The 12,014-nt window shown below is 47.3% G+C and overlaps 1 protein-coding gene across 1 annotated transcript; it reads right to left on the reverse strand.

Moving 5' to 3' along the window:
• Window positions 1-7,127: 7,127 nt before the first annotated feature.
• LOC132450372 (uncharacterized) lies at window positions 7,128-8,725 on the reverse strand. Its single transcript, XM_060042461.1, has 3 exons — window positions 8,159-8,725; window positions 7,696-7,872; window positions 7,128-7,480 (listed from the first exon to the last, which is right to left on the reverse strand). The coding sequence occupies exons 1-3, from the start codon at window positions 8,391-8,393 to the stop codon at window positions 7,128-7,130; spliced, it is 765 nt and encodes a 254-aa protein (XP_059898444.1). The 5' UTR covers window positions 8,394-8,725.
• Window positions 8,726-12,014: the final 3,289 nt, after the last annotated feature.

Raw genomic sequence — 12,014 nt, forward strand, 5'->3', positions numbered from 1 at the left:
TGCCATTGATTGTATTATGCGTTACGTGTTTAGTTTGCGTGTGTTTAAACAGAGCACACACGCGCGCCCGCATTCATTCATTCTTTTTAACACTCACTCGCGGTAAAACAATGTTTTTCACGATCAAATACTCATCAATCCTAAAAGTTATGGGCATGTAGGCCTACACGATGTCTGTGTCAAGAAAATATGTGTTTGCTGTACGGTGTTTGCAGATGCATTGATTTAAAAGTACAACTTATTACCGCTGCATCAGCTGTTCTTTCCCAAATAATTTACCAAGAATGTGCGGCTAGGTAGATGAGAGAAGCAAAGTGTATGTGCGAGGTGCACAAGCAATCCGTATGCATTGCATGCGCATGTATGCATGCGCCCTTAAAATAGCATCTGAACAACGCGCCACTGACTTTAAACCAGGTATTTCCTGGTCAGTAGCGCAATGGTATTCAGAAACGGCAAAATACCGTTTGTGCCAGAACACGCCTCCTCCTTCCGCCGAACCGCCCCTTGGGGCGCATGATCAATCCCTAATTTACCGGCGAGTGGCGGTGGTGGGAAAAGAACGCTCTGCGCCAGTTGTAAACTAGCAACGACACATGCGCCAGTGACTAAGTCACTTGCGCCGGATGCAAGATAGGGCCCCAAGTCTCTCTGTCATGACTCTGTAAAATCAAAATTCTTGTAAATCTTCTGACCCTTGGTATTATGTTTATTTAAAATAAAAGAAGTAACTCATTAAAATAAATAAATAAGACACTAAGTCCCGTCTGCTGCTCGCGCCCCCCGACACCTTTTATCAGCTGAGGGCGTTTTCATGAGTCTCATAGTATTAGAACATGTGGTACTTGTTGATTAGCTCAGTTGTTATGGCAATGAATACGCCCTCGGCTGATAAAATAATGCCAGCACCCATGTCAACTTTTTCTGCTCCTTGCACCTTATCATGCTCATCATGCTACGCAGCATTGCAAGCCCCTGACGACTAAAACATGAAGCAATTCAAGAGGAGGCATAGATAGAATCGCCTTGTGGTCAACTGTCATTTAATACATCTGACAGATTATGTCAAGCTTTTAAAATGAACATTATTATTATTACCTGGTCATGTTATTACACAGCTGTAAATCTTGGATTTTCTGATAAAGACTAGCTAGCCTTTTTGACAGACAAAACAGCAGAAACTATGTTAGGTGCGCTCGTGCTGCATTTTTGGTTTCATCAAACAGGAGACCCCCACCCACAAATCAGAGGTTAGAGATTTCTGCAGGAAGGTTGCGCTCGATTTCACTAGCGGCTAGCCCATTTGAGCCTGTTCATTAGTGTACAACATCCATTCTCTCATTGCTTGTGTAAAAAAAAAAAGAGGTTGAATAGGGTGAAACGATAGGGTGGGCTAACGCCTCGTTTCCCACATACGTACATTCTCGTATGCGATCCAACCGTCTCCGACCGAAAGTCCATTCATTCCTATGTGATTCTCCGTAATGTCAGTTTTTCCTCCGAGACTCCTCCCCTCCGTAAAATTTCTGTCCGGTATGTCCGTAATATACGTTCAAAAAATGTAACTTTCGCCGTCGTTTTACGGAGATACCGTATGAAAGTTTTTATGTTTTTCACAAAACTTGTAAGTACCTGGCAGGCCAAACTCCTCACCGATCTCTTTCCAAGCCTGGTTGGTTTTGTTTTTATCTCTGTATATGTCGATCCTCATGTTCCAAAGTACCGGTCTCCTAAAAACGGCCATTATCATACGCTCCCACATCTTTTGTCTCATCTCATTTTCGTCCGCTTATCCGGGGTCGGGTCGCGGGGGGAGCAGCTCAAGCAGGGGGCCCCAGACTTCCCTTTCCCGGGCCACATTGACCAACTCTGACGGGGGGATCCCGAGGCGTTCCCAGGCCAGTGTTGAGATATAATCTCTCCACCTAGTCCTGGGTCTTCCCCGAGGTCTCCTCCCCACTGGACGTGCCTGAAACACCTCCCAAGGAAGGCGCCCAGTGGGCATCCTTACCAGATGCCCGAACCACCTCAGCTGACTCCTTTCCAAGTAAAGGAGCAGCGGCTCTAATCCGAGTTCCTCACGGAGGGCTGAGCTTCTCACCCTATCCCTAAGGGAGACGCCAGCCACCCTTCTGAGAAAACTCATCTCGGCCGCTTGTACCCGCGATCTCGTCCTTTCGGTCATCACCCAGCCCTCATGACCATAGGTGAGGATAGGAACGAAGATCGACCGGTAGATCGAGAGCTTTGCCTTGCGGCTCAGCTCTCTTTTCGTTACAACGGTGCGGTAAAGCGAACGCAATACCGCCCCCGCTGCTCCGATTCTCCGGCCAATCTCACGCTCCATAGTACCCTCACTCGCGAACAAGACCCCGAGGTACTTGAACTCCTTCACTTGGGCTAAGGACTCATTTCCTACCCGGAGTAAGCAATCCATCGGTTTCCTCCTAACATCTTTTGTCCGTAAATAAATTCATGCCCGTACGTAAAACACTAGCGACTCCTTCCGAAAATTTAGGGAAGCACGGATACGAAAAACATACGTATGTGGAAACGAGGCGTAAGGCAAGTTTTGGGTGGGCTTGAGCACACCCAAAAGATGTCTAGCTTTGCCAATGGACTGAAGTGATATTTAGAGATAAGGAAGAAGACTTGAGGATAAGATCCAATGTATCTTACTTTACTACTTTACTTCAGGTTAGGTTCAGGAACAATACAACACCGGTAGTAATGTATCACTCTGCATAGAATATAAGCTAGTTCCATCACAACATCCCCCCTGTTGAGCTAGAGAATAAGGAAAATACATAACACTGTATTAACACATTTAAAAAGTAACTAGATTCAGTGCTTATTAAAAACCTTAAGCATTAACATATCATGAGAATGATTCAATCCATTGACATTGTCAAACTATTATTTTTTCTTTCTCTCTGCCATCCAACACATTTAAACATATTCCTCACATGACAGTAATGTTTCACTCGTTTTTTTTTTTTAAATTAAGATCAATCTCGCTGTTAGACATAGTCCTTGTAATGAGATGGTTTGACCACAGCCCTTCCTACCCTTGTATGCACTGGCTGAGGGCTCTTTGGGTCTGGTGGCTCAGTCTCAGTTCCACAGGGTGGTGCGGTCTGTGATTGATCGCTATGACCCTCATGTCCTTCATCCAGTGTGTGTGGCTCAGCAAAGCTGAGTCTTTTTGTAGTTTGTTGTATTTGTGTGGTGTATTGTCTACGCAAGTGACTTCTGCAACGCCTTATCTTGTTTCCATTTGGTGTTTGCACAATGTATCTCCGTGGCTCATTGCACTTTTGGAAGAAAACTGCTGGGTGCCATGTTCATCTGTCTTTGTTCCACACAGTCACATGTTGTCCAGGATGGAGTAGAGGGAGTTCCCTGCGACAGTCGCAGTTGTGGTGTTTTTTCATCACAGCTGCTCTGTGAGCCAGATGCTGTCGGTGTCCCTCTTTACCATGGATCTGCTCGGCTTGGCAGTACGGTGGACACAGGCCTACCAAAAAGCAGTTCCGCAGGTGAAGGCAGTTTGCTGTCAATAGGTGTCACCGTAATTTGTAGCAAGGCTATGTGTAGGTGGTCTTTGTTTTGTTGTGTTTTCTTCACGGTGCTCCTGATGTGTCGCACATGTCTTTCAACAAAGAGTGGCATCCCGCCCCTGAAACATCGGCCTGGACGGGCCCGAGGGACCGTGAAGGACGGGATATACTACCACCACCCACCAGCCGGCGACGGAGAGCACCTGGACCCTCCCCCCAATCAGCGGGGTGGGGGACACCTGGCGGCTGGGAGGAGGAAGGACCAGAGCCTGCATAAAAGAGGCTACAGAACAAGAGCAGGCAGAAGGCAGAGACACGCATTGAATGCAGAAGCTAGAGGCTCACGGAGACCCTAGCGCACCCTTGTCCTGAGTGTGACTATTGAATAAACGCCGAAGTCGGCTTAACTAACTGTCGCCTTGTGTAGAATCTTTGAAACCCGGCTCATTCTCCAAGCCGGTTACCACAAAAGCCATTGCTCTTGGGATAGTGGGGTGAACTGGTGGTGTGTCTTAATCCCCAATATTTTACCATCCTTTGGAAAGCTCGTCCTCTGTACTGGGATAAATTATCAGTCAGTATTTCTTCTGGACGTCCGAATAATGACATGTACGACTGCATTTTCTGTGTGACTGCATGGCTCGATACTGGAGTAGGCACTTTATCCACAATTGGATATTTTGAGTATCTGTCTGCAGTCAACAAGTAGTGGTGGGCTGGTGGCCATTGATTTCAAACAGGTCAGAAGCTATTGACTGCCATGGTTTTGACGGTATTTCATGCGGTTTGAGAGGTTCTTTTGGATTTGCATCTTGATGTTCTGCACAAACGCTGCATGATTTGGAGACTATGATGTTGTCATTCATCTTCTTCCAGTAGATATGCCAGCCGGCGTGTTTTTTCAATGCCCTAATGTGATATGTGTAGCGTCTGGGTTAGGGTTAGGGTTAGGGTTAACCCTAACCCAGACGCTACACATATCACATTAGGGCATTGAAAAAACACGCCGGCTGGCATATCTACTGGAAGAAGATGAATGACCAATATGGACGCAGGTCTTTGGGTAGATCCTTTATGGTTTCCGGCCATCGCTGATAAATTCCTTCAGTGCACTGAGCTTTGGATCGGCAGTAATTTGGATCCGCAGAGCATCTTGCTTTCTCCTTTGAGAAGTTTATCATGGCGATGCACATATGGTTACAAGTGGTTTGTGGTCTGTTATCACAATGACTTTCCGTACAGGCAAGTGTGATGTAGTTACATTCCACAAACTATTGCAAGCATTTCAGGTTCTATGTTGCTGTATCTTGATTGGCAGTCTGTTAGATTCTGTCAGTCTTTGACCCGAATGCAATGGGTCTGTTATTCTGCACTAGCGCTGTCAAGTCAAACCAAAGGAATGACCAATATAAACCCACAAACCGGAAGAAACCATTGTCCGGTCCATGTTGCGCAGAGACTATAAAAGGGGCAGGACACCACACCAAAACACGGAAGTAACTTGGACGGCAGCTTAAAAGAAGTGCAGTGCTCGTCCTTTCCAAAACATGGTAATCCCGTGCAACCAAGGCATCCACAAACACCAGAGTGGCAGCCGGTATGAAACCGAGCTCATAAACGAAGACTGTGGACAATTTAATTTAATGTTTGTGCAAGCGCTAGCCCGCTACCGTTAGCCACAGGGCCGGTCGGTAATGCTTGGGTTAACCCTATAAATGCCAGCTTGGACGATGTATGGACATTCATTGAAGAATATACTAGGCTGAAGTTGGCATCCGATTCGCAGCATCCGATTCGGCAGCTGGTCCACTTTACATCGGTCCTGATCCACTACACCTAGACTCTTCAAATCTGGACTAAATTTTCACAGTGAGGCTATACATTATATAAAACATAGTTACAGATTTGTGAAACCTTTTTTCTATTTGTGAAAATGCAATACAGGCTCATTTTAATGCTTTTTAGGGGTCCAGACTGCATTAGAACGGGTCCTGATTGAAAACCACTACACCTAGACTCTTCAAGTCTGGACTAAATGATCACAGTGAGGCTATACATTATGTAAAACATAGTTTCAGATTTGTGAAACCTTTACCCTATTTGTGAAAATGCAATAAAGGCACATTTTAATGCTTTTTAGGGGTCCAGACCGCATTAGAACTGATCCTGATTAAAAACCACTACACCTAGACTCATCAAATCTGGACTAAATGATCACAGTGAGGCTATACATTATGTAAAACATAGTTTCAGATTTGTGAAACCTTTACCCTATTTGTGAAAATGCAATAAAGGCACATTTTAATGCTTTTTAGGGGTCCAGACCGCATTAGAACTGATCCTGATTAAAAACCACTACACCTAGACTCATCAAATCTGGACTAAATGATCACAGTGAGGCTATACATTATGTAAAACATAGTTTCAGATTTGTGAAACCTTTACCCTATTTGTGAAAATGCAATACAGGCTCATTTAGGGGTCCAGACCGCATTGCATTTTCACAAATTGAGCAGGCTAAATTATGTTTGCTATGTGTCTTTCAGATGCTTCAGCTGTTGGACATTCACAGCCGCAGGCCAACAGTTTGGACTTTCAGCCGAGCCAGTACCTGGTGGGAATCGATTGTTCCAGAATTCACCAACAGACAGTGGGTGGATAACTTCAGGATGTCAGAAGAAACATTCATGTACCTCTTAAACAAGATGCGTCCAGCGCTGCAGAGGCAGGACACAAACTTTCGCCTGTGTGTCCCCCTAAAGAAAATAGTTGCCATCGCACTGTGGAAGCCGGCAACCAATGGTGAATACAGGAGCATAGGCCATCTTTTCGGTGTCAGCAGAACGACTGTTTGTCGATGTGTGCAACAGTTCTGCAATGCTGCCTGCAAGGTGTTGGCTCCAGAAATTATATGTTTTCCTGACCAGGAGAAACTCAAAGAAATTGAGCAGAAGTGGGGCCTTCCGCAGTGTCTTGGTTCCATTGATGGGTCACACATACCTATTATAGCCCCACAGGAGTGCCATGTTGACTACTTCAATAGAAAAGGCTGGCATTCCATCATCCTTCAAGGTGTTGCGGATGGAAAATGACTTTTTTGGAGCGTGTGTGCAGGAATGCCTGCGAGTATGCATGACGCTCGAGTTTTGAGAACGTCCACAATGTGGGAATTAGTGGAGCGTGGAAGACTTTTCCCAGCCTGTACCAGGAACATTGCCAGGGTAAATGCGGGTCATTACATTCTAGGGGACTCTGCCTATCCGTTGCAGAACTGGCTCCTCAAAGCATTCCCTGACACCGGCCGGTTGAGTGCAGAACTACTGCTGTACAATAAAAGAGTCTGCAGGGCACGTGTTGTGGTGGAGAATGCATTTGGAAGACTTAAGGGGAGTTGGCGTTGCCTTCTGAAAAGGAATGAAAACAGCATCGAACTGGCCAAAACGATGATTGTGGCTTGTTGTGTAAAAAACAGTAAAAATACAGGAATATTTATTCACATATTAAAACTTAGAAAAAAAGTCTTCACACAAAAAAAAGGTTCAGAGGGTCAGGCCCTGAATGGCTGGATCACGGCACAGGGTCACGGTGTCCAAACGCCTGCACCCTCTGGCTGAAGGTTTGGAGGAAGGCTGTGTTGAACGCTGCAACTTGCACCATCTGCTGCATTGCTCGTTGATCCTCATGCAGTCTAGCATCGATGGCATCCTGTAGGGCCTCCTCTCGAGCGACCCGGTGTCTACAGTCCAGCCGCTCCTCTTCCCGCTCCTGCCGCACCTCTTCCCGCTCCTGCCGCTCCTCTTCCCGCTCCTGCCGCTCCTCTTCCCGCTCCTGCCGCTCCTCTTCCCGCTCATGCCGCCTCTCATCAGATGCCTGCATATCCCGGATGCTCGCTGTAACATCAGTGGCCCTACTTCTTTTGGCTGTAACAGAAAGGAATAGTGGACATCATACAAATTGTTTGATCAACTTCTGATTGTACTGATATGCAGGTACACACAATGCATAATTGCACTCCAATTCTGATTACTAAAATGTGGCAATGTAGGTGTGGTTAGATGTAGCTCAACTTTCATCATATAAAGCCGTAAAACGTAATTTTGTAAACATGTGTAGCAAAGTGATTGCTAGGACTTACCAAAAGCAAAAGACCGTGGATAGGTGGGGTTGGTGGTGTTGCAAAGAGCAGCACTCTCCACTGGGACTGGTGTAGATGTTCTTGGTGCTAGTGTTGGGCTCATACAACGTCTTGACCCCATGTCTTCGTCCTCTGGGAAGGCCGAGTCAGGCACTTCCTGGTAGCGAGGTTCCTCACCTGAAAGTTTCACAAATTAAAGTCTGTCAGGCCAACTGCAACAATAGCTTACTTAACAAATGACTTTAAACAAAAGACTTAATCACTGGAATGGTAAGTAATTTCTGACAAAGGGCTGCCAGCTTACTGGCTAGCAACCCAACACAGCAAACAATTTGATTTAACGCTGTGAAATTATCCCACTTTCTTAAAACCCTAATGTGCATATCTAGCAATTATCAAGTCACTGTTAAGTATTACCAACAGAGCAGAGAGCTCACAGTAGAAGCTATTTATCAAATCTTACCGGTAGGCTCCAACATGGACTCGAGCAGAGAGGTGGCCATGTCGATGGCCCCCTCTCTTCCTCTACTCGCCGGTCTGTGTCCGTAGATTGCGTCCATGATGTTAAACCACTTCCACATCTTCCCGTCGACACCACTGCGGTTGTCGTGGTCTTTCACCTTCCGATACTCGGCCCGGAGCTTTTTGCATTTCTGCCGACACTGCTCTGTGTTCTTCTTGTAACCTGCAATCGCCATTCGACCAGAAACTAGCTGGAGACCTTCTCGTTCCTCACTGCTCCATCAAGCTCCCTCTGCACGTCTTCCTCCCCAAGAAGAGGAATGTCTCCACCTCCTTGTTCGCCCAAGCAAGCGTTGTACTCGACATGTTCATCGTAAAGAATAATACCTTTTGGATACTGATTGTTTGTTTTTATCCCCACGTCGCCCGAAAGTGACGATTCTGTTGACCAATCAACGGAGGGGGTGTGTAGCTCGAATTTTCCAGTACCCTTTCAGGCATCTCGTCTCATTTTCAGTACCCCAACGGAGGAGTACCGAAAACGAGGGCAAAACGAGTACGGCTCACGCACACTTTTGGCGGTGGAAACGCAATCCGTACCACACCTTTGCGAACCAAACCGTACCGCACCCTGCAGTGGAAACGCGTCATTAGAGTCCTAGATTCTGGGTTGGTTCCTTTATGTCAGGTTGAGGTTTCGACGTGGGATCTGATCTTAAATACATTGCATCTAAAATGCTTTTTTAACTTTGCCTTTATTTTCTATCTATTGTCTTTTACTTATCTATTATTTTATTTTATTGTATGACTGTTTCTTTGTGAAGCCCTTTGAGTCCACTTTCATTAACCTTTTATTTCTATTTCCGCATGTCTGACAGAAGGATCTGTCGGAACTTCGATAGTTCCACAAGAGAGAATCAAATTCACTGCACCTAACTTGGCATCATTTTGTCATGATGGGCATTGTCAAAGGCCACATTTTGTGCTAGAAAAAGCACTCCTTTATGAGTAGTTGTCATGATCTGTCTGTTTCTTTGTCTTGTTTTGGTGTGTTTCCTGTTTTACTTTAGTATCTCCGTCTAGTTTCTCCCCATGTCCTGTCAAGTTTCCCTCCTGTGTGATTACTGCTCCCTCCCCTAATGTGTTCCAGCTGTTACTCGTTGTGTGCCCTGTGTTTAGTATTTAAGCCCTTGTCTTTCCTTTGTTCCTGGTCGGATAATTTTAGTTTGTGGTGAGCTGTGTCCTACCTGTGTTCCCGGTGTTCTCTGTGTTCCCCGCGTCAACCGTGTTCTCGGTGTTCCTTGCCTTTTGCGTTAATAAATTATCCTTTCATTGAACTGTCTGCCTGCCACCCGCTAACCGTGACAGAATGATCCGACCATCATTTGACCCAGCAGACACTCTTTTTGTTGGAGGCTGTGTTTGGGCGTACGTGCAGTGCAGCGCTGTCGCTTCAAGGCCCGGGTTGGAGGGTGCCTTACGGACTATCAGAGAAAGGATGGTGAGTTTGGAGTGCCATCCGGTTCAACATTTCTCTCCAGCCCCTGAGCTGACTCCGGTTCCTGAACCCTGCTCCTTCCTGAGGGTGCCCCACTCCAAACTTTCCAGACCTCCTATAAGGGGCCCGCCCTCGACCTCGCCTTCCTCCAGAGGGGACCCGCCCTCTACCTCGCCTTTGTCTTCGCCGATGCCGGCCACCCGTGGGTCTTCGCCGTTGCAGGCCTCCAGAATTGTAGGCCTCCAGAATTGTTTTTGGTTCCCTCCTCCTGGCTCCCCTCCACCCACCCTATTTGGATTTGACTTTTTTTTTGCATGTCGTGGGTCGCCTGGTAGTCGACCCTTGAGGGGGGGGGGGGGGGGGGTACCGTCATGATCCGTCTGTTTCCTTGTCTTGTTTTGGTTTCCTGTTTTACTTCAGTATCCGTCTTGTTTCTCCCAATGTCCTGTCAAGTTTCCCTCCTGTGTGATTGCTGCACCCTCCCCAAATGTGTTCCAGCTGTTACTCGTTGCGTGCCCTGTGTTTAGCATTTAAGTCCTTGTCTTTCCTTTGTACCTGGTCGGATCATTTTAGTTCGTGGTGAGTTGTGTCCTGTGTGTTACCTGTGTTTCCGGTGTTACCTGTGTTTCCGGTGTTACCCGCGTCACCCGTGTTCCTTGCCTTTTGCGTTAATAAATCATCCTTTTATTGAACTGCCTGTTATTGGGTCCTACCTGCCTGCCACCTGCTAACCGTGACAGTAGTAGAGTTAGTTGTCATGCATCAATCATTCGATTTAAAATGAAGAGATTGAGACTTCAAAATGGTATCAAAAGACTAAAAGTATCTGTTGGCTTTTATCTCCTTCGGGATTAAATTATAGCCCTAAGCCTACAGAAGGATGTTATCTTAAACTGTGATTGATTAGGTTGTTTTCAGGTAATTGAAGAGGGGGTTTGTCATGGGTAGATGTGTTGAACTAGGTGGAAATCACTCATGAGCCGACGAGAAGGATGGAAAAAGATGGGATCTTTTATTTTCCCAATTTTAAGGCCCATAAGGCAATAAAAATAAGACAAAAATCAACATATAAAATACTTTTCATTAAACAAACTGGGCTTGAGAGTCACAAAAATATTCAATTGGAACTTCAGCACACTGGACCTTTAACCAAGTCACTTTGAGAGCAATAATCAGACATACGTCCTTCCACCCTCAGCTCTCCCGAACCACTGACGAGCGTCAGCCTATATAGGCCTCTCCCTCCCCTACTAATTGGCGCATACCAATATACACGTGAGACAGGGGTGTTACAAGTTAAATTACCTATACAGCTTTAAACAGCTACAATTCTCCCCTCTATAAGCTAGAACATAAGCACGGTAAACCGTGTACTATTGCTAGATTTTGGCATAGCCAAAATATACAGAGACCGCGAGAGGGGACACCATGTTGGTGATAAACCATCTCTCCTTCCTGGGTTTTGCCATCAACTGGGAGAAGAGCTCCCCGCTCCCCAGCCGGCAGACAGTCTACTTGGGGCTTTGCCTAGACTCAGCCACCATGACTGCGATGCTTTCGCCTCCTCGGCGAGACGCCATCCTGTCGGCGCTCTCCCGTTTTCACGTTCGCAGAAACGTGACCGCACTGTCCACCATGCGCCTGTTGGGGCTGATGGCAGCTGCCCACCCCGTGGTCCCCCTGGGTCTGCTTTTTATGCGCAGACTCCAGCGGTGGTTTGCTCGCCAACGGTTGGACCCCAGGCGACACAAGCTCAGGGTGCTCCTCGTCCCCCGTTCGGTGTCGCCAGACCTGGAATATTGGAAAGGACCCTCCGCCCTTCTCAAGGGTGTTCCCCTGGGCAGGGTGGCGTCCTACGTAGTGGTCTTCACGGACGCCTCGTTGACGGGTTGGGGAGGAACGTGCCTCTCTCACTCGGTCGAAGACGAGTGGCGCACGCCCCCTACAGCACACATAAATGTGTTGGAGCTCGACGCTGTGAGGAAAGTGCTGTTGCATTTCTTTCACCTGGTGCGCGGCCGCCACGTTCTGATCAGGACAGACAGCGTGTCGGCGGCGGCGTACATCAACAGACAGGGGGGAGTCCGCTCCCCTACTCTCCACCGAAAGGCGGTCGAGCTCTGGCTTTGGGCTCATCAGTATCTCCGCAGTCTGAGAGCCCTGCATATCGCGGGCGCCCAGAACTTTGGGGCGGACCTCATGTCTCGAGGCGGTCCCCGCCGAGACGAGTGGCGGTTACATCCCGACATTGTCAGACTGATCTGGCAGAGGTTCGGGACAGCGCAGGTGGACCTCTTCGCGTCCCGGGAGAACACGCACTGCAGGTGGTGGTTCTCCCTCAGCCCTCGGGATCTTCCCC

This window comes from Gadus macrocephalus, chromosome 21, assembly GCF_031168955.1.
Source record: "Gadus macrocephalus chromosome 21, ASM3116895v1".
NCBI classification, from domain to species: Eukaryota; Metazoa; Chordata; class Actinopteri; order Gadiformes; family Gadidae; genus Gadus; species Gadus macrocephalus.